This window comes from Python bivittatus, unplaced genomic scaffold (assembly GCF_059951505.1).
Source record: "Python bivittatus isolate LINGU-HERP-01145 unplaced genomic scaffold, Pbiv_v1 ctg000340_np1212, whole genome shotgun sequence".
NCBI classification, from domain to species: domain Eukaryota; kingdom Metazoa; phylum Chordata; class Lepidosauria; order Squamata; family Pythonidae; genus Python; species Python bivittatus.
The window spans coordinates 4,351,807-4,375,726 of record NW_028277056.1 but is presented as its reverse complement, the minus strand read 5'-3'; the positions used below and the strand labels follow the sequence as shown (position 1 = coordinate 4,375,726).

The window sequence follows — 23,920 nt, the reverse complement described above, 5'->3', positions numbered from 1 at the left end:
AGGAGTGTGTATAGGACTGTGTGTCACATATACCATCTTGAGCTCCTGAATGAAAGGAAGGATATACAGGTAGTCCCCAGGTTAAGAATGTCCAGCTTACAGACAACCCATACTTATGAATGGGCTTCTTGCATACCGGAAGGGGTATGTCTTGCATATCGGGGCATTCACGAGGTAAAATCAAGGACAGCATTCTCCTTCCTCGAACTGCTGAAGCTGCGCAATGCTTTCATGACCGGCTGAAAACAGGCTGTACAGTATATTAAAAATGCATGCACTACAGGTAGACCCAGTTGAAGAACGAGTTCTGTTCCCAAGGTCTGTCCTTAAGTCAAATTTATACGTAAGCCGGAACAGTATTATCATATAATACTGTATAAGTAGTATTGTGTAATGAACTTGAACCACTGTGTATTTAACTCTAATCATTGTGTACTTAACTAAAATTTTGCTACAGTAGGCTCCATTCTTAACGGTGGGTCATCTGTAACCCCGGCATTCTTAACATGGAGAATACCTGTACTTCGTGACACTCATGGAGGCATTGCGCGGCTTTGGTGGTTAGTCAGCTCAGGGGAGGGGGAGAGTGCCGTCTGCCCTTTTTAGATAACCTCAAAGCAGCTGTCTCAAGAAATTCCTAAGGCCAGATCAGGCCACCAAACCATCTCTGGTTTTGTTATTGTAATTGAACTGGCAGCAATTCTCTGGGATTTTAGGCACAATTTTTTCAGCCTTCTTGTAAATATCAGAGATTAAAGTTAGAACTATCTAGACACAATGGAGCACCTAAAGAAGAAAGACAACCACCAGAAAGACTTCCATATCTTGCATCTTCCATATCTCAAAGAAAGTCAGGTTGATTTAACAAGCAAGCGATCTCATCAGAATTAGAACCTAACGTGAGAACTTGATTTTACGACAGACCTTGATTTTACAGACAATAAGTGGAGATGAAGAAGGAGAAAGGGGTGGTGAAGACCAATGGTGGCATGGATTGAATGCAGGTAGCTAGAGAAAATTGTGTTTTGGAAGGCTGGAGTGAATGGCTATTTTCCAAACCTGAGAAGGGCTCATTCTTTGCCACATGAATGAACCAGCCCTGAAAATCCAATTGAAAGTTTATTTATGTAATGCAAAGTGATAAATTCTACAGGATTCAAAGTAACAGAAGAATGTTCAAAAACTGAAGAAATAAAAATTGCTTTAGCTTTCAGTGCCAGAGTTCAATATTTCAGGTATTGCCTAAAAATATTGTTTTTATTAAGACCCAATTGAGAATCAAACCATCTTTCCTCTTTTAATGCCCATTCTCCCCAGATAAGCACACAGTTCATGTAGGTCTTTGTCTCCAGGCTAGAATTCTACACTCACTTGCCAGCTGTTAACATTCCTCATCTAATCCTGTGTAAGATGTCCAGGGGTGATCACCCTTCCTCAACTTCATAGAAAGTTGCACTGTCAGGATTTATTAAGTAGAAAATGAAGGAAAGAGCTTGATGTCTTTGCTCTTTCTCTCTCTCTCTCTCTGGGTAAATAAAAAGCTAGTTACTAAATTCAGGCAGGGCTGCTCTTATCATTAGGGTTCTTGAAGAATTTAGGATTCCTAACAAAACCATCTGTCATGGTTATCATGGTTTCTGAGAAATGCTGGCATGTATTTAGTGTATTTTCTTTGGAGAAAGGCTGCAAGTTGACTAGAAACAGGATGATGGAGGAGAGAGAGAAACGGATCCTTGGAAAATGATAGGCATATTTTCAAACATTACCAGCATTACCAAATTCCAACCTTGCCTTAATTCTTAATTCTCATTCTGCCCTGGCCAGCTGAAGGTTTCCATTGCATAGACAACTACCTATCCTGATTACTAGAATACAAATTATTTCACCTTTTAATTTTTCTTCTATAAGAAACCAGTATAAATCCAATATTATATTTTTCTTCCAATTTCAGCTCACAATCACTTTTATCCTAAAACATCAAAACACCCCCAGATTGGATTTGCCTATCCCATTAAACCATGGTTTGTTTTACATATAATGAATTAACTATAGTTTCTGGATTCATACATTGCTGTAAGCCATAATGTAGCTTGATTTTGGCATCACATCATGAGTGAATTAAGCCACATAGTTAAAACTGTACAGGTAGTTCTCAACTTACAACCATTCATTTAACAACTGTTTGAAGTTATGACGGCGCTGAAAAAAGCGACTTTTGATCAGTCCTTGCAGCGTCCCCAAGGTCACATGATCAAAATTCAGGTGCTTGGCAACTGGCATGTATTTACAATGGTCGCATGTCCCAGGGTCACATGATTGCCACTTGCGACCTTCCAACAAGCAAAGTCAATGGGGGAAGGCAGATTTGCTTAACAACCGCAGCAAAAAAGATTGTAAAATTAGGCAGGACTCACCTTCAAACTGGTTCAAAAGATTATTTTAGTGATTGTTACATGCCTTGATTGATTAGCTTTATCCAGAAATAAGCAGCCTTCTAAGAACTCAAACTCCAGCACAAATTACCTACAAAATATTCTACCTGCTTTTGATTACAAATGACATAACCTCAGGTATTTTGAGAATTTAAGAATTTAGCTTCAAACATTTTTAGAAAGCTACAGAAGTTGATAATTCAGACAGCTAAAGCCTGTTCAGCAATATCCTAACATAAAGGAATAAAATGTTCCTCTTGCAAGGCAATAGTGACATCTGCTGGTTTACCCACTACAGAGGAATTTAACTTACCGAATTCCAAGCAAATTCAAGTAAAGTTTTTGGAAAGTTTTAAGGAGTACTTAAGACATTTACAAGGTAGGCAAGCATCTCAGCAAGAACCTTGAAACCCCTAAGTATTTTCAACAGCTCACCTGGAGACACAGAAAAAACCCTTTAGTTCAGCCAGTGCACTCACATGTACAAGAACTGTAGTACTACTTCCCATGGCTCACTGCTGCTCACAGACAAATCAGAGGGAAATTGGAAGTGATTTTCCCCATTGTCACTTATGCCTTGGTTACTCCCCATTTGGATTACAAAATGCCCTACATAGAACCTCACCTGAAGACCATCCAGAAACTTTGGCTGATCTAGAACACAGTGGTTCAAGCAGTTATGGGCACCAGCTGATTTGCCCATGCAGCACTTCTGCTTGATACACTGACTGCCAGTCTCGCTCCAAGTACAATTTAAGGTACTGAGCATCAGCTTTAAAGTTCTTCATGGTTCAGGGCCTGGATATCTACAGAACTGTACTCCCTCAGGGGTCTCTGCCTGCCCACTGTGTCCCAACCCTAACAGAATGCCATCTGCAGGACCTCAAGATCAGATCTTCTCAGCCTCTCCCCACTCCTCTGGAACAGTAACCACCTGGATAGCTGATGGGTCCTAACTCTCTTAACTTTTTAAAAAGCAATTAAGACCCAGTGGTTTCAGAGGGTGTTTCACCATGACAAAGGGTGAAGAAAAGCTACTTTAAAATGCAATGTTAACACCACTCCTACCACCCTTGCTTCTAAGCATGAAAAGACACAATGACAATACTTTGCTTTGCTGTCATGCGTATGCAACAATCAGAAGCAGCTTCTGCACATCTTGGAGGAGACTTTAGGGTAACCCAAAGCATGTCACCATGCAGTCTTGACAAAAAGGACCACAAAAGTTCTGTCAAGCCAAATCCAAGCCCCTTGCACAGACCTACTATAAAGTCCACTTCAGCTGCCAGCAAAGTCATCCTCACGTCCAACAGCAATCACTGCCTGTAAGGAACAAATAGGCTTGATCCTTATAGGAAGCTGTGCCAGCTCAGCACTCCTAAGCCTTGTGCACTACAGATGCAGTGCGCTCTCTTAACTCAGCCAACAAGGGAGAAGACTATGTGAGCTGAAATCCAGCAATCTGGATTAGAGAAGGGTAACCTAGGTAATCGATTTCATGACAGTTTAAGCCCATAACAGCACTGATGACCAACAGCGTACAGGCATGCCTTGGAGATGTTGCAGGTTCAGTTCTAGGCCACTGCAATAAAGCGAATATTGAAATAAAATGAGTCACACAAATTTTTTGGTTTCCTAGTGCATATAAAAGCGATGTTTACACTATACTGTAGTCTATTAAGTGTGCAATAGCATTAGGTCTAAAAAATGTACATTCCTTACTTTAAAAATTTCTTAAAATAAGACAACAATGAAGTTTGCCACATCGATTGACTCTTCATGAAAGATTTCTCTGTAGCATGCAATGCTGTTTGATAAACGCAGTATCTGCTTTGTTGTATGGATTTGATGATTAGAAATAATACAGATTAATAGAAATAATGGAAGTTATGTTTTAAACTTAGAGTAAGAGTCGGATATTGATACTTATATCTGTTGTGAGGAGGGTCAGAAGACAATTCTTTTTTTCTTTCTGATTCTTTTTTTTTGTCTCTCACACTTTTTAATCTTTCATACTTCTTATTTCTGTAATTCTCTTTCTATAGTCTTCTCTTAATACTAGTTTTGTTAAGTTTCTTTTTACTGTTCTTTAAAAAAAAATAATAAATTTATAATAAAAAATAAAGTGAGTATTACAGGAAAAAAAAAAGATAAATGCAATATCTGCAAAGTGCAATAAAACAAGGTATGCCTGTCCTCATGTTCCCCAGTAAGTAATCCTGTTTTTTCCAGAATATTGCATAAGTACAGACCGAGATGCCACAAAAAGCAAGTCATAGCTGACTACAGCATTCAGCTATAATATCAGGCAACTGCTACAAACAAGCCAATCTTGTACTCAGAACCACCCACAAGCCCGTTCCTATCAAGAACAATGACATTTCACCTCCTTCCACTGATGGCAAAACAAACCAACTTTCACGCTAAATATGATCTCTGATAAAAAAAAAAATCCCCGTGTGCTCTAGTATACAAAAAAAAACAAGTGCATCCTAACATTAAGGAGGCCTTGAGGTTAGACTTCCAATGTGTTACAAAAGGAGCTTAGGACTATCACTAAGGATTCGCACAGTATTGGAAAACATTCTTGGAAAGTATGCTATGTTCAGTTAAGCTGCTTCTTAGTTGGAAGCTAGAAGTTACCTTAGCAAAGAGAAGACATCATATGAGTTACGCACACAATTTTGATCCACCTGAAGAAGATTATTCTTCTGGATTCCTGAGAGGCCCTTAAAGACAAATGAGACAGAACATTAACATTTTTGTTTTGGTAACACTGAAATTAGATCCTATTTTCCTAACAAAAACCCTACTCACGTGTTTCGTCCACACACAGTATTTATAGACCACCCCTTACACGTGATATTCATGCCTACCAACTCTCTTTATTTCCAAGCCATCTCTATCCTTATTTATTATGTTGCACTGGACAGTTAACTTGATTTCTATAAAATTGAAAACAGATATTCTGCAAGCCAATGTGTCATACGTATTCATGATTTTTAGAAGTTATGGACACAGACTAGTCCTCAAACCTTAACCCTTCTTACCCTTCTCCTAACTTTTAGGATCAAAACCAGTGAGTAAGTGTACATACCCACTTTTAAGTTGTAAGCAGACTCAGGAGCATACAGTTGTAAGTATAAGGCGCCTGTTTTTCTCTTGACAAAGGGAAGCCTCAACACTTATAAGCCCATGGTGTTACAGTAGCTAAATGCAAGCAATTTATCTCCTTGTACATTGCATAACAAGCACCCACATCTTCATGGCATCAAATTTGGCAACTATGGAAAGATCACCTCACAGGAAGAAAGGCTAGAAACATCATATTATAGCACTCTAGTGCTCCTCATTAGCCATTAATATGGCTATTGCATTATCCAACTGAAATGAATGCTAGCTTCCACCAAACTATTGTCCAAAATTGCTTTAAAGGTTAACATGGGAGTTTTGTGGCATCTTAAAAATCAACAGGTAGCATAATAAAAATTTCATGACCTATGATCCATTTCCAATGGCACACAGATTGTTACCATAAGAGTTTACATGTATCCACACAAGTGGGAGAAAGGACTGGTAACTGATAAAATAGAAGGGAGAGGAAGCACAGGAGGAATAATAATAATTGCTGGTTGATACTCTCAAACGTGTTGGCTATTACACAAATATCTACATCTGTAAGCTGATTAAGAATTGTAATGTAATGAAGAGTCCTTTATCTCCATTTTATCCAGAAGAAAGAGCTAAAAACTCCTGATAATTTCTAGTTCCACTGTTTTGCACCTGAATTGGATTTCGTAACTGATCTCAAGATACCTATCTGGAGCAAAAGGTTTATAATATCCTGGAGCACCCCTTCCCACAGTTAACGTAGATTACCTTATTTCATGTCTTTGAAAACCACCCAGAAGCTACCATTTGTCCAGAAGGCATCAGCATGGGTAGTTAGATGCTGGTTATCACGTATAAAGCCTCCATGGCACACGATTGTGATATTGGCAGGACAGCAGGTCCCTGATAGTATTTTCCTGTTCTACATGCTGTAACAGGATGAGCATACTTTGGGTTCCTTCCAAGAACCAATGTCATCTGGTGAGATGCAGGAAATATGCTTTTCCATTGCAGTCGCTCTCTTCTGGAATGACCCCCCACCCTTCCCAAATATACAACTGGTTCCAACCCTACAGGCCTTCAGAAAGGCACTAGAAACTGGATTTTTTCCTTGGCATTGGAACCAAGTTGGTGGGAGTTCCCACCTGGAAGGTTGTAAGATAAATTTGGCTTCCCAAATATCAATTCATTTCTGTTGCTGTTTTTAATCATACTGGTTTGTTGCTGTTTATTTGTTGATTGTACACTGCACAGAGTCACAATTGTTCAAACTGGGCAACTATATACATTTCCTAAATAAATAAATATTTTGGAAATACTATTTTAGGACCTGATAATGTCACACAGAGGTGTTCACACACCCGTTCATCTGTAGTTATGTCCACTGCATTCTCTATTGACCAGTCCCTGTGCACAAAGCTGACATCAGAAATGGCTATCCAAGAGAGTCTCACTGGCCCAAAGTAAGTATTCTTTAACAAAGGAATTACAAAGACCATCCCTATCATAAAAAAGCCAAGTTCAATTCATCAAGAGATTTAATTCTATCTTCTGTGAATTAAAAGAGATGAAAGATTTATTATACTTGACATGTTAATGAAGGAGTATCTGTCACAACAACTGTTTTGAGAACAGTCACCTTCAATGAAGTAATCATCACTATCTACATTTTATTTGTTTCATCTCCCTCTGGTCTCATATACTATTCCCTATTTGGGAAATAGTAGACAGTGGACCATTGAAGTGTATGCAATAATAACACATGAATTTATTGTAGCCAGATCACTGGAAATTGTTAGAATGTCTAAGCATGTTCAAAACTTTGTACCATTTTTGTTTTGAACTACATTCCAAAGAAAAGAGGAACATCACACGTGGTCAGTATCAAATCCTAAGGACTGCATTTTTAACAATAATGGCTGTCATCTTCCTCAATGAAGTTTTAAGCAGCCCATTCCAGTCTATAGCTTGACTCTAGGTACCCAACAATAAATATTCCACTGGATATAAAAACACCCAGTGGGTGTATGCTTACCTTTTGTTCATACAAGGCTCCATAATAACCATCGTTCAGCCCAAAAATGATTTCATTCGGGCTACGAGCATGTATCTGTTAATTAAAACCAGTGTCATAGATTCAGTCAGCTTATTTTAAAGCCATTGTTTTAGTTCTTTTAGCACTCAGAGTAGCATTCTTTGTAGGGATAATTTGTTTTGTGGCATCCTTCTGTTATTCAAGTTCACCACTGACCCTATAGAGGGGAAAGGAAGAAGCTGAAACTTGATCCCATGAGTAGAGTCACTTTCTGGGCCACAACGAACATTATAAGATATCTTAAAAACACATAATTATAACCTTAGCTTTCAGGGGCCTAGGTCATCCCACAAAATCTAATGTCACAATAAATTTGTTAAACCTTCACTATTCATAGTCTACTGCTTATAAACCCAAAGCTAACCATCTGGAACTTTGACTAATTTGGCTAGATAATGAACAAGCAAATTCAATGTACTTCTATCTGCAGATAGTCAACTTTCAAAATTAGTGATTAATTCCTATTATCCTAACACAATTCTGTCCAGCATTTGCTAACTTTATATCTTGCAACAATTCTTAGCTATTCCATGAACAGGTATTTGTTGAAAATATCTTTAAATATCCAACCCAAGTTGAAACAGTACACTTTTGTTTTACCTGCTGGCCCAAATATTTGAGTCCATCTAGATTGACTTTCCACTCAATCAGTAGCTGATAGGTATCATTCTTGCCACCCCATATCCTCACCACAAAACAGGATACAGACGTATCAAGACGATCAGGCATTAGACCAAAGTCAAGGCTTCGCCATGTTGGATTCTGTCATTGTGAAAGAAGAGACAATGAACTGTAAATATTCCAGATTATTTTCCCACACAGGTATTAATATATGTCCAAAAAGGCTTCCAAAGATGGTGGGTGGGCTGCTCAAAGTTAGTCTTGATGCAGACTCAGCCAATTGCTCAGTAGCATACTGTAACAGATTTCCAAAGAACTTTGAAGGTCAAGCCATTTGCATTTGCTCTGAGTTAGACAAGGTTATTGCAGAACCCATTACATTTATGGGGGTGTCAGCTGGTCAGAGTTGGTGGGATTAGTTTCATTTGGAATAGGACAAGGAATAAAAGAAGATGCTACTGGGAGCCGGGCCAATGACTTGTGCTCTAGATCCTTGTCCATGGGAGCTGTTAGGATCCAGCAGGGAAAGTCTATTGGGTACATCCAGGGAGTGGTTAATGCCTCTTCATCTGAATCCAAAGTGCTGCAGAGGCCTAATGGGAATATGTGTATCACACCTGGGAATTAGGAAGACTGTGGAGTCCTTGGTGTTCTTTGAGCTTGGTTGTTTTCTTGCAGATGTTTCATTACCCCACTTCCAATATAGCACTGAATCTAGCAGTGCTCTAGCACCTAATTTAGCAAACCCCACTCCCTTCTAGCACTAAAGGTATTAGACAGGCAATGAAACGTCTGCAAGAAAACAACCACGCTCAGAGAACACCAAGGACTCCACAGTTCAACCCTGAGCTACATATATTCTCTTCAGTTAGGAAGACTGCCTGTACTGGAAACACTTTCTCCAAAGGGACAGATATACAGTTTGGGAGCTCTTCTTAATTACAAACTGTCATTAGAGATGGAGATAGCCTCACTAGCGAGTGATGCATCAGCTATGACCTTACCTGAACCAAAACAGACTAGCTTCTGTGATTCATTTCCTAATTAATCTCACAACTGGATTACTGCAATGCACTCAGTATGGAGCTATTCTTGAAGATGGTCCAGAAGCTGTAAAGTGATTCAGACTACAGCTGCCGAATTATTACATGATACAACATGAAAAAACAATAACTGGCTACCTGTGAACTCTCAAGATCAATATAAGGTGCTGGTTTTTTATTTGTTCAATATACCCCTTGTCTTTCAGCTCAAACAAGCATTTAAGGTGGCTAACAAAAATGTTAAAGCCACAATACAAAAGACAGAAAACAAATTATTACTAACACTGTATGCTGGTATTAGTCTAGGAAGCCTTAAATATTCTAGGAGCCAAGGACTTAACACACATCCCATTACCATTCAATCTGTTCCCTCAGATCTGCTGGGGAGGCCCTTCTCATAGTCTTTCAGGTTGGTTTGGCTCAAATGCAGTATCAAGGAGTAGGGCCTTCTCAGTAACAGCATCCCAATTACAATCATGGAAATCTAACAAGGATTCCTAGTCCAACCTCTATAATTCCCTGCGACCTTAATACAAATTTATCTTCTCGGACACATTACAGCCATGTTCATCTTATGTCTTGAATACTTATCACTTATACCTGGCTAAACCAGGTAGCTACACCAGTTATACCAGGAGCATCCATAGCGACAAACATTGGCCTCAAAATGCCAGGTAGAACTGGGCAACTGAAGTGCCATCCCTTCTTCTTCCATGCAATGCATGCAATACACATTAAAAAGGGATGGAGCTTTGCTCACCCAGTCATGTCCACCATTTTGAAGCCCATTACTATTATTGTAGATGTCTCAGGCTGCAACCCCTTAAAGCAGCCCCAAACTTTCCCTCGGATTATTGTGGCTGCCTTCTGTAGAAAAGCATTCCATACTATGATCCATAAAACCTCTTCAAAAGCTATTAGCAGTCTCTGGTTTAATGTAGTAATATAGACAGTCCCATGTGACTCCCAAGCACATGGAGTCACATGGGAAAAAATAGTTCAATTTCATGTTTAGTAAACATTAGACAGTTTAGAGGAGAAGATTAAAAGGAAAACCTTAATAACCATAATAGTTAACTTACCAGTGAATTCTTTATGACCTCACTCTTATAAAATTCTGTAAAAAGAAAAGAAATTAAAAGAAAGTTAGGGGATCACATTACGCAGATTTCTGATAGTATCAAGCTGAGAGGACAACTACAATCAAGTTGAAGTCCTAGGGTATGCAAACTATGATTGTCATAAAATGGGCTCCTTATTGTCAGATTACATAGAAGCTGAACCTGTGGTGACTGATACCTATGAGCTCTTGTTTGCGGAAAAGCAAGCTTTCTTTGGTAGCCCATAACAACCAAGAAACCTCTGCATCTTCTGAAAAGAACATGTTCTAGCCAAAGAAATCACCAAGGTTCTTCAGGATATAATCAGTGTAAAGAAGATTCTAAAGGAATTGCTAGAAAGGAGGGAGAAGTCTGTGAAGATTTTAAGTGGAAATTTATGGCAACTTTGGAAGGAATGCAATATCCTTTAGAATCACACTGCATTTATTTCAGTACCAGAGGCTGCAATAAAATATAAACCGAAAAAATGCAGGGATGCTACTCCTTTATATAGGTTTATGCAAATCAAAGTATACCTGTAATCTGTGAGGTCAGGAATAGTGAGATAATTAAGGTAAAACTACAAAGACAATGGTTTATTGAGAAAACAAAGGCTATGTGTTTCAGAATAAAGGTTACTGTTTAGTGTGTTATTTCTCCCTATGTCTTACCTCTCTTGGCCTTATCTCCCATAGTTTTTCTCCGGTTTCCTTCCTTGGTATTATTAACATTCTTTTGTTTTCCAACTGTTTTATGGCCAAATTAGCATTTTTATTGCTTCTCTAAGAGGGCCCAGGAAAGGTGACTTGCAGTGTGTGTGTGATCTGCCTATCCTGACTATCACCATTTTACTCCTTCAACACAGGTAACAAACACAAGAGTCAATGCAAGTGAAGACTGGGCTGGGTGAACAACAGTGACCCTGGCTCATAAAAAAGATCATAATGTCTATGACCTGAAACAACTCCTTAGAATTAAGTGTATCAGCATAACTAAGCATAAATTCTGCTCAATCCCCACAAATTCTGACTTTGTTAACAGTGAAAAAGGAAACAGAGACCCAGGTCCTATACCCACCCTGAAGCAAAATTGACTACCCCAGCTGTTTCATAGGGAATGCAAATGAGCCTGTAACTGGTTTGGCCCAGTTTAGATAGGCCCAGATCACATGTGACTTCAGTAGCTATTAACCTATTCTGTATGCTGTTCAAAAGAAGTTACCTGCAAGGTATTCCAGTTTTAAATACTGGCGGGGGGTTTTTTCTGGACTTCTAAGGAGGAAGGTGCAGAGGAAGAAATCATGTTTGATGAATTGCCTTAATGAAAGACTATATAAGTTGCTTTATTTGCCTGAAAACAAAATTAAGAAATTTGGCAATCTCTGTTAAGAAACAGGGGAAAAGAAATCACAATGAAGCTTTTGTGTACTGTGTATTGGATCATGTCCTGTGAACCCAAACTCTCATGAACTTAAAATTTGAAATACGGGTAGTCCTCGGGTTACAACAGTAATTGGGGCCAGAATTCCTGTTGCTAAGCGATGCAGTTGCAAAGTGTGATGTCACGTGATCATGCCACTTAGTGACGGCAATCCTAGCAGTCCTTGTTGCCGTTGTTAAGTGAGGACTTCATGTGACTGCAATTTGCAACTTCTTGCTGGCTTCCAACAAGCAAAGTCAATGGGGAAGTCAGCAGGAAGTTCCAAGCTGCGGTCACAACAAGCCTTTCCTTCTTAGGTGGCTCAAATAGATAGCATGAAAATATATTCTTGGTAGAATGAAGAAGTGAAAGAAGCTATGAATGAGAAAAAAATGCCTATTAAAGATGGGTATATATGATAATATATAAGATCATGGCATCTGGACCCATCAATTCCTGGCAAATAGAAGGGGTAGAAATAGAAGCAGTAATAGACTTCATTTATTTGGGCTCCAAGATCACCACAGATGGAGACTGCAGCCATGAAATTAAAAGATGCTTGCTCCTTGGGAGGAAAGCTATGGCAAGCCTAGATAGCATATTAAAAAGCAGAGATGTCACCTTGCCGACAAAGATCCGCATAGTCAAAGCTATGGCTTTTCCTGTAGTAATGTATGGCTGTGAGAGCTGGACTATAAAGAAGGCTGAGCGCCGAAGAATTGATGCCTTTGAACTGTGGTGCTGGAGAAGACTCTTGAGAGTCCCCTGGACTGCTAGGAGGTCAAACCAGTCAATCTTAAAGGAAATCAACCCTGATTGCTCATTGGAAGGATCGATACTGAAGCTCAAGCTCAGATACTTTGGTCACCTAATGCGAAGAGAGGAGTCTTTGGAAAAGACCCTGATGCTGGGAAAGATTGAAGGCAAAAGGAGAAGAGGACGGCAGAGGATGAGATGGTTAGAGAGCATCACTGAAGCAATGAGCATGAAACTGAGCAAACTCAGGGAGGCAGGGAAGGACAGGAAGGCCTGGCGCGATGTGGTTCATGAGGTCACAAAGAGTCGGACACGACTTAACGACTGAACAACAACAACAAATCACCCAACAAGATAAAGCAAAACCATATAACAGCACTGCATAATATGTGTACCCAGCACATATCAGGAGAAAGCAATCCTTCCACCTCCTCCCCATCAGACTTAGCCCTGTAAAACTGAGTCTTAAACATCAGTATCAAACCAGAATTGCAAATAGAGATTCATGAGTAGCACCTAAAAAGAGTAGCATTATACCTCCTCCCATGCCTTTCCACTAAGATACCATGCGCTGTTTTCCTGCTGTGATTTTCTTGCATCATTTCATTGCTTTCCACTTGTGAGAGATAATTCACAACCCAACTACCTTAAGTTGGATTGCTAGACTAGCAGTAGGCAAATTGGTATCTACACACACCTTTTTTGGAGCCTGCCACAGTGTCTCCTACCCCCACTGCATCTTTTAAATAAACAAGTTAAAGGAGAAACTAGCATGCTGCAAAGCAAAGCGCCAGCCTCTAACATCAATTTCACTTCCACACAATTGCCACAGGTCTTCTTAATAATAAAAATGGTAAATGGCCAAAGAGTAGCACTTTATTTGGAATTATGCTAATCTACCCAGAAAAGAGAGAGAAAAGTAAGCTACTGAGGAACAAAACATCCTGCAGGGAAGAGGCAAAGGATGAATGGGGACAGCCCATTTATGAGAACCTCACAACATGCTCTAAAAATTCCATATGAGCCCATCAGCCCAAAAGGTTACTTTTTCCCGTGCTGGATATAAAGATGATGAAGAGGAATAGAAAGTTATTGTTTTGTTGAGCAATGAAATCTTCCTCCATAATATCTAGTCCCAACCTAGTTCTCAGTCACCAACTATACAAAATATAAAGAATATAAAGAGCTCTAAATAGAGACTCCCAAGACAAACTAAAGGTGGAGAAGAGAAAGAGAAAAGAATCAAGGGACAGAAACAGACATCTCTTTACCTTTACATATATTTATATTGTCACACAAGTGAAGAGTGAAATAGGTGTCCAGGAGGCGATAACCATTCCTATTGACAATATTCCGGGCTGCAATGTTCCGCAAATGCCGGAGACGACGCTGAAAAAAAGAAAACATTACGAATATTAAGTAACCCAATGAAGAAAATAGCCTGAAAAGCAACAAGGAGCACGGAGAGCAGAAACAGCTGGCTTACAAAATTCTAAACACTGAAACAAACAGTGAAATCTGAATTTACCAAATCAATTTGGGTGAGGAGGTGTCCTTTACTCCTGAATGTCAACCACATCATTTACAGCGACCATTAGACAAATGACATAAATTATTCAAATAACCACAAATTATATAAAATGAACAGAAACTACTGCATCATTTGGATTACTTTGGATAAAATAGACTTGCTGTTTCTTTCAGGGGGATGACTAGATAGAAATTTGTTCCACTGCATCTACAGTTTGTTAAATAGGAATCTAAACAGGAGGTTTCATTATACTAAGAAATGTAACTTTTCTTAGCTAACTTTTGAAATGCGAAGTTATTAGCTATATAATAAGCCAGTTCCACGTAGTCCCAATAATCTACCATGTATTCAGTAATCAAGTAAAAAGTGGTTTTATTATAATTCTCATTATCACTAAGCAAACTGGTGACAGTTTTGAAATTTCATGCTATATCAGAACAATCTACACACATCATTTGTTTCGCTTACAGCCAACAGTAGCTTTCTCAGCAAAGTTGCCAATTGTCTACTGTATCTGAAAATCTTCTCTATTATTATTTAGGATAGTGAAGGTCTAAAGCCAATTGACAAGACTATAGAATTACGTCTCATGTACTTCTAGCACAGGGGTTCAGAGAAATTCAACAGCAGTTTTTAAGGCATGAACAGCAAGGCTCAACATTTCTGTTCACCTGGAAGAGACAATCATCCCAAATCAAGACAGAAAAAAGGAACTTACTAAACCTTCATGTGGAGGATCAATAATAGAATATTAACAACAAATACAAATGAAATATGATACAGTATTATGTCCAAAGCTGTTCTAACTTTACAAGAAGAAATGTTATTAGGATTAACACTATGCATATAAATCAGAATTATTTGTCATGTTAGCCTGGTGCCAATGACTGGAGTGTCATCTCTATGTGCTAGACACACTGGCCGCCAGTGATTCAATGTATAAAATTGCAAAAAAAAAAAAAAAAGGAGGGGGGCAGTAAACTGAAGAATAGAATCAATGTTAAAATTAATTCATCCACGCCCCCTTACTACCTAGATCCTGCTAGAAACAGTGGGAGTAACTAGCCCCTCTGACTGTTAGTACATACTGAAATTTCTTTCCCCCCCCCCTTGTCTTTAACCATTGTATAACGTGGTTATACTGTAGACTAGAAACAGAATGCCTGAAAGCATGGAGGTGGTCATTATCCAGGAGCTGCTACATGAATAGGTGGTATTGCTATAACCTGTCCCTTTGGACTCTGATTTCCCAAATATGGTTATCTTCAACTGATAGCCTACAAATAGTGACAAAACTGAATCCATTATTTCCCATCAGGCTGCGTGCACCTATGAATTTCAAGCCTCTCTTGGAGGACTACTTCTTTAAATATTTTCCCAACCACTGTAAGTTTCCTCTATCTTTAATATTAATAGTAGGAGGATTATAATGAGCATGAAAAACAGAATCCCAACTAAAAAATCCTACAATTCTGTAATAAGAATAGACAGAAAGATTCAGGAAGGGTATCTTCTTCTTTGCCTTAAAGGACTGGATTGCTTCAGACACTTCCCCTGCATAATCATATTACCTCAGAATCACCATTTGGTGAGATGTTAAGGACCTAGCATTGAAAATTTAAGAAACAGCAATTTGTATTCAATCATGTTGTGGCATCAGGAACCATCAACCCTTTCAATACAAAAAACTCTTCCTGCATTGCTTATGGACAGATGCAGGTAACAAAAATAAAGCCTAGGCTTGCAACTAATACATGACTAACAACCCACCATAGTATGACTCCTAAAAATGCCAAAGTTATATCAACAACTAGCTCTGTTTTGGGGCCGAAACCTGAAGCCTGGAAGCAGCAATACTGAAATTAGAAAAGGGATGTATTCTTAAGCAGCAGAACAAGCCAGGGCTTCCTCTTTGCACGCTACACTAAATAAAACAGAAGTTATTTCTACTGGCAGGAGGATCCAAATCTGAGCTTCTAAACAACATGCACCAATATCCTGGGGCCTTTTTAGTTCTCTGGACAAAGACTACTGGTTGTGTGCTACTGCTAGGTATCCGGCCATGGACTGGACAAATGACTGGGCAGATATCTCTTTGGGAACAGGCTGTTCCTCTATAAGATTTCAATGCCTCTAGGAGTCTTACACACAGTATATACATTTAATATAAAGAAAGGAAAGAGCTCTCATGGCCAATTTTATTCAGACCTAAAAATATTACAAGGATGGTAGAATCAGAGAGTCGGAACATTAGATATCAAGTCCAACTCCTTACTGAGTCCAGGAATCCAAATTAAAGCACTGAATGGATTTCTAGTTTCAATACTGATGCAAACAGATTTCCAAATAAGGATTGTACTAATCAACCAATCCAAGTAGTCTGCAAGGGCAGTGGACAGTTCAGAGGTTCCCAATTCACAGAGATCTAGAAGTAAATACTTACTTCAAGGTTACACAGCATCTTGTAAAATCCTACATTTCCATGCCAGCTTTAACACTTGTGCAAATATGTACCTTCATGCAATTCTTAGAAATTAGGTAGGTAGATGAGTGTAAGTGACTTACAAACTCTGTATATGCAAAGAAGGCTCATGTTCAAGTTAAGTTATTTAACCAATGCTACATTGCTTGACATGTAACACTGGATAAGAACTGTTCATCTTTGTACCAAATAGTATTAAATATTTTTGTTTTTCATAAAGCTTTGTTCTATAAGGGCCAGCCCACTGTCATCCCTCTGTCACAGCTTCTGTCACAGCCTCTGTATTGGTGGGGTAAGCCAATCAATAATTCACAAGGTTAAAGTTCTACTAAGTACTCAGGTCCAAATGACAAACCCCTGGACAAGAAATGGTTGTACTTTTTTCTTTCACCTCTGAAATGTTACACTTGGTCCACTTCCTCTAATCTGCTTACACTTCCCACGTATGAGATTCATATAATCTTATTTCCCTTTTTTGCATGATTCCCCTACTTTGCATTTCTATATTGTGATACTTACCCATTTTACATCACTCTTACAGGTTTCATCAGGTAGTTGCCGAATTTGAACACGTTTATTATGTGCTTATTCTATTTTTGTAACAAGTAACTTTGTCACACTATCTCCATACTTAGCTTGCTTTGTTCCTGTAATGGAGGACTGTATATTACTTTTGGTTACAGATCCTAAGTGTGTTGCTTGAGCATACAGATGTAGAAAGCATACATTACTTCAAAGTAAATTCTCTCAAGCTGTAGTAATAAAAGTCAAGGAGCATAGAGAAAAACTAAAATTAAATATAAAGATCTCCAAATGAATGGCAACAGGTACAACAACCAGCCTTAGGATTGACAATTAAGATATCAAAGCAATAAAGAGTTTCTGCCTTTTAAGATCAACTATCGACAGTAAAGGAACAAGAAGTCAAGAAGTAAGTTGCAGACTAGCATTTGGTAGAGCAGCCATGAAGGCTTTGGAAAAGTTATTCAGATGCCATGATGAGTCTATAGTTACAAAGATCAGAACAGGGCAAGCAGTGGTTTTTCCTGTGGCACTCCATGGAAGCGAAAATTGGACTTTGAAGAAGCAGGACAGGAAGAGTATTGACACTTTTGAACTTTGGTGTTGGAGATTTCTGAGAATACCATGGACAGCCAATAAAACAAACAAAAGTATCAACAAACAAATCATCCCAGAGGTTTCACTTGGGACACAAAAGACCAGGCTCAAATTATCCTACTTCGGATACATTATGCAAAGGCCTAGCTCTCTGGAGAAGGCTCTGATGCTGGGAAAGGTAGAAAGAAAGAGAAGGGGATGGATGACCAGCAGCAAGGTAGATGGACTCAGTTACAGTGGCAATGGGTGCACCATTGGAAGACCTGAAAAACCAGGTTAGGGACAGATCATCATAGAGAAAATCTACCTATGTGGTCACTAAGAGTCAACACGGACATGATGGCACATAATCCAATCAATCTAGACTGTTAGAAAATATTTGTAATTATCCCTGTTTTGCATGCTATTGAATACTCTTGATGGGTCTGTAATGATAAGAAAATTTCCTCTATAACTCTGAAGTCTAAAAAGCAGCTAACTTATTTTTCTGCCATCACATTCCCACAGCCCCCTGAGCTTCCTCTTAGCCCCAAGTGATAACCTGAATTTATAATCCTCTGCATAGGCATAATCTTTTGCTTAACAGTAACAGATGTGTCTTTGGACTCCATAAAGTGGGAATAGGCCATAAGAAGCCTCTTTCCAATGTAAGATGTGATGAACGAGATGTATCTAAATATGACTTTCTCCCTTGAAAAAATAATAGAAATATTTCAGCAGAAAACAACAAGAAATAAGGGTATTGAAATAGGAGCATTTCACCAATTCAAACAGCCTCCCACAACTTCCTCTGTTAAATACCATTACACAGTTGCTACACGACATTATGTCCTGTACCAACTAAAATTCTCTCTTCATATCCAGTTTATTCAGAACAAGAAAATTCCATTACAATCTCAATGGCTATTAACTACTACTGTAACATGGTTTTAGCCCATTAACAAGAAATACACAGCAGTTTTCCAGGAAGAGATAGAGACAAGAGATAGAAACCATCTGGAGAAAGATGTTCAGCTTTCCTGAACTATTGAAAAATTGTTAAAAAAACAAGCATTGGCTGAACAGTAAGCTACAAACTATGGCTTATAAATTAGAATGCTTGGGTTTACACATCTCACTGAACCAGCAATAACTCTTTCAGCAACTCTTTTTACTTAGTATTACATGAAAATTTAATTCCCCCTGACTACTTCTACATTTTACACACAGAGTTTATTATATTCAATTTGTAATCCAAGCTGCAAATATGGCTGAAGTATGACAGAACACTTTTAAATATATAAAATGACTATAATGTAAGATCCAAAGTGATCTGAAGTGAATCCAATTAATTACATTAGCAATCTACATGGAAAGAACCACTGAAGTCTTTAATATTTATTTATTTATCTATCTATCTATCTATCTATCTATCTATCTATCTATCTATCTATCACATTTATATAGCTGCCCATCTCACACAAAGCAACTCTTTGTGTCATGGTTTTTTTTTAATTATAAGAGTCACATTTTGTGAAATGGGCAGCTATATAAATATGATAGACAAATAAATAAATAAACTAAAGATTTACAACTTCGCATTCATTCCATTATTAAGTTTTAAATAAGAGTACTGCAGAGCTGGAAACCTTGAAGAATCAAACTACATTCAGCTTCACATTTCACATACCTAGTAAGAGGTGCTTATAACAACAGATTTTTCTCTTTCATTTTCTTTAGTTTTTAGAAAAATCCTTCCACTGAAGCTAATTGACTTTGCTTGCGGAGTGGCGGGAAATGGGAATCTCCTTACCCACTCTGATCCCATTAAGAATAACCTATCCCAAACCTGATACAATTCTGCAGATTAATAAAGTTCTGCAGATGAGATGCAAAGGCAAGTTTGGTTCTTATACAGACTTGAAATTCCAACTGAAAAAAAAACTGGCTTTGTTCCAAATCTTTCTTTCATACATTTATTTGCAACCATAAGTTTTAGCAAAATTGTTCCAAATCAGTGCATAGCTATAACCCACATTTTTAACAAACCACCTCCAGTCACAGGAACAACCATTCAGTAAAATGGCCAGCAACCAGTCAGAGGTCATTTTGGACTGAATCTGGTTTCCTGTGATCATAAAGAAAAGGGATTTGCACATTCCACAACTAGTATACAAAAGAGCAGGCCTTTTCCAAACATGTACCATTTTTTACATGAAAACTTGAATGCATCACTATCTGACACTGGCTAGCCAAAAGGAAAACATCAACAGCTAAAGGTTCTGCCTTGTTTTAAATAAAACCTATTGATTTCTGATTAATATCATTTCATTACAAGCTTGAATCAATGAGATATCACATTCTCTTTCTCCTCCAGGGAACTCTTTTGCTCTTGAAGAAAGTTTTCTGAAAGACAAGTAGAGTTACAAGTGGACAGTGGTACTACAGGTAGTCCTCGCCTCACGACCAAAATTGGGACCAGAATCTTGGTTGTTGAGCGAAGTGGTCATTAAGCGAGACACCCACATCTGCTTCGCTCAACAACTGCAATCCAGGCACTCCCAGTTGCAGTCATTAAGCAATCTCCTAGGTCATTAAGCAGAACGAAAGAGCTCTCTGCTGAAGGATTTCAGCTCAGGGTGGAGCTGAAATCCTCCTGGCAGGCAGCCTTTCACTTTGAAACATTCCTAAAGCCCACCAAAGGCTTTGCCCTCCCCTCCGTGGACAGAGGGGAAACCTTCCTGGGGCTGAAGGAACAGAGCTCAAATCTACAGGATTTGAGCTCCATGCCTGCCCATCACTGAGAGGGGAGGGGAAACCTCCCAGCAGTGGGCAGGTAAGGAGCTCAAATCATGAAGATTTGAGCTCCTTTCCTTCACCCCACTGTGAAGGAATGGAGTTCAAATCTTCAGGATTTGAGGTCCATTCCTGCACACCACCACATCCCCTCCACTTGCAACTTTCCCTGCTGGCTTTCAATGGTGAAGCCGGCAGACAAGATTGCAAATGGCAATCACATGATTGCAGGGTGCTTGACAACTGGTCATAAACATGAGCCAGGTGCCAAGCACCCAAAATGCAGCCACATGACCTTGGGGGAGGGGGGCATGATGTTTTTATGATGGCCAGAAAGTAACCCTTTCCGAGGCCATTGTAACTTTGAACTGCCATTAAACAAACAGTCATTAAGCGAGGATTGCCTGTACTCTGCTATTTTAACAGCAACAAGAACAGTATAAATTCACTAGAATGCTAGTGAATGCTTTACACTCTTAGGGTAGTACAGCACTTCGCATTTGATCTCTAAAAGGTGCTAATAGAGCCCCTGTCTGCAACACCTTAGAACAACTGTCTTTGGACATGGCTTTAAGGAGCTATATGCATGCTCTGAAGCACTTCACAATCCTAGTGCGTATTAGGGGTTATAGGGGTTGAGTTTTATATAATCCAAAATGTAATTCCACAAAAGCTTGGGTCATAAACAGCACACCTGCATGAAGAAAAAAATCTGCCCACAACTGAACATCCGGGGAAAAAAAAGAAGAGGCTCTTATGGAACTCTTTCCTTACCCATTTCCTATTATTGCTTTTTTTTTTTAAGATTTTTATCCCACCTTTATTATTTTTATAAGTTGCCCAGAGTCCCCTATTGTGGGGGAGATGGGCGGGGGAGAAATCCAATAAATAAATAAATAAATAAATAAATAAATAAATTTTTTTATGAATAACTCAAGGAGGCAAACATACCTAATATTGCTTCCTCCTCCTATTTTCCCCACATAAACAACCCTGTAAGATGAGTTGGGCTGAGAGAGAGGGACTGGCCCAAAGTCACCCAGCCGGCTTTCATGCCTAAGGCAGAACTAGAACTCACAGTCTGCTTTCTAGCCTGGTGCCTTAACCACTAGACCAAACTGGCTCTATCTTTTGCTTATCAAACTTCCTCTTTTCATGTATCAGTTTACTGGGCCAGAGCAGGGCACCAACAGGCTCACTTAAGAGTGCTCAATAGTTGCAGCAAGAAATGTGTAAACACTTTCCTGAACATTTAGAAAAATCAGCCAGACTACTGCAATGTGATCTACATGGGTTGCCTCTGAAGAGCATTCAGAAGCTACAGCTACTTCGGTATGCAGTGGCTCAAATAGTTACGGGCGCTCCACGATGCACCCGAATGACACCATGCTTTGAGAACTGCACTAGCTCCAGTTGGGTGCAATTCAAGGTTCTGATTGTCACCTTAAAGCCCTTCATGGATCAGGGCCTGGGTATCTGCAGGACTGCCTTTTTGCAATAACATCTGCCTGCCTGATAACATCAAATAAGGTGGGTTCCTTCTGTGTCCCCTTGCTCGGGCACTGCATCTTCCGGGGCCACGGAAGCATGCTTTTTCAATCGCTTCTTCCCCCTTTGGAATAGCATTTTCCTGGACATCCGAACGGCTCCTTCTCCTCTGACTCTTAGAAAGTCAGAGTTGGTTATTCCAACAGACCTCGGGAGCTGAAATGGTATCATTGGCCCCTCTGGCAACGAAAGGCATTACGCTTCGTTTGACTGTTGTGTGTTCCTAGTCCTATATATGTGGTTTTATAAATTATATGGATTGTTACCTTTGTTTTTGTGTTCATCCGAAGTTACGGAAGTAGGAATTATATGCCATTCAGAGTTTATTCTGATTTAAGTGGTTAATAAGCCCTATAAGCTCTTAAACAAATAGATTTATATTTTGGATTTGATGGCACCTCAAAATACCAAAAGTATCTGAAGACCTTTCCCTAGGCATCATGCATCACCAGATTTTGTTAAGGTTCTTTTAATTTTTCATATGGTTTTATATACTTTTTAAACATGTTTTAATATTTTTGTATTGCTTTTAATTGTTGTAAGCCACCTGGAGTCATGCATTTAAGATATACAGCCACCCATCTCAAATACATGAATTTGGGTGGCTACATAAATTGAAATAAATAAAATTTTAAACAATTAAATTTGAAGCTAGCACATTACAAAATAACTCCCTCAAACATAGTATTTAATTTCAAGAATGGCAGCCACAGATAGTTATGTGAATAAAATCTAGAGAGATCTCTACTGTACTTAAAACACAGCTGATGGCAGTTGAATTGAAACAGCACTGCATCTGCTGACCAAATATCAATAATCAGCAAAGCAACTTCAAAGAGACCAACTGATGGCAGTGTGACTACTCTCAAGGTTAAGCTTGTGTTATTGCTCAATATTACTAAATGGAATGTGCTAAGAATATAGGTTTGTTTTGTTCAACTAAGTAGCCTATTCACAGTTAAACAGAAAAATAACTCCCACTGAATATTAAGATCAATAAGAACCTTATGAATGTATGAGTTTCAAAAGCTGCTATATAAAAATTTTAAGAGGCAGACCTGCACAGAGCAGGGAATGATAAACATTCACTTTCAACACTTCATCGCTTAAAAATATTTTAACAGTTTGTTGTACAATTGTTCCACAGGGAAACAAAAAAGAAAACCAAAAACATAATACAGTATTAGCGAGACTTGAACTATAAGAAAAAACCTTCTTCTAACATGCAAATTAAATTCCTCCAGTTAATAGGAACACCTTAATTCTGAAACAATACTGGAAATCAGCATAGCTCAACCTCCCCCATGCCCAACATTTTTTTTTTAACACATAGATTACTGGAAATCCATCTTCATAAACACAGCAGCCAAATGCCACTGTGCTCCCCCCAACCTTAAAGACCACTGTCAGGACACTACAAAAACAACTATACCACATTAATGCCAACATAGTAAGTACAGTGAATGACAACTCCAATAATTATCAGCCAGCACGAATGTGACTTCTCTATCTGCATCACATCATGATACAAATTATATATTTCATGATGTAATGACACGTGTTGTCATTTGGATGTCATTCTAGCTTGTTACTAACACCTATGTCCTAGTGGGAGTAGTAAAAAGCTCTAGCCTTCTTATATCCTTAGTGAGCAGTACAATAGATGAACCAAGGGTGTGACTCAGGAGAAATAACTGTATGATGACCCAGCTACATTAAGTGAGGGAGGCTTATGTCCACTCCACTAATCCCTACCCAGAGCAGATAATGTATGCCTACTCTACAGCAGGAGCCTCTTCTCAGCAGCTACAACCCAAGTATCTGACCTCTGCAAGCCTGATGCCAAATTAACAACTTGTGGGCCAAAGGAGAAGCCTACCTAGGCAAC

General features: G+C 38.9%; 1 protein-coding gene across 1 annotated transcript in view; it reads right to left on the bottom strand.

Moving 5' to 3' along the window:
• UVRAG (UV radiation resistance associated) overlaps nucleotides 1–23,920 on the bottom strand; it is a 76,526-nt gene that overhangs the window by 49,107 nt on the left and 3,499 nt on the right. Inside the window, exons 2-6 of the mRNA XM_007436422.3 lie at nucleotides 13,849–13,966; nucleotides 10,385–10,419; nucleotides 8,239–8,400; nucleotides 7,579–7,653; nucleotides 5,076–5,161 (exon numbers count right to left, since the gene is read on the bottom strand). Of these exons, the coding sequence (XP_007436484.1) occupies nucleotides 5,076–5,161; nucleotides 7,579–7,653; nucleotides 8,239–8,400; nucleotides 10,385–10,419; nucleotides 13,849–13,966 (476 nt within the window). The remainder of the gene's footprint in view (nucleotides 1–5,075; nucleotides 5,162–7,578; nucleotides 7,654–8,238; nucleotides 8,401–10,384; nucleotides 10,420–13,848; nucleotides 13,967–23,920) is intronic.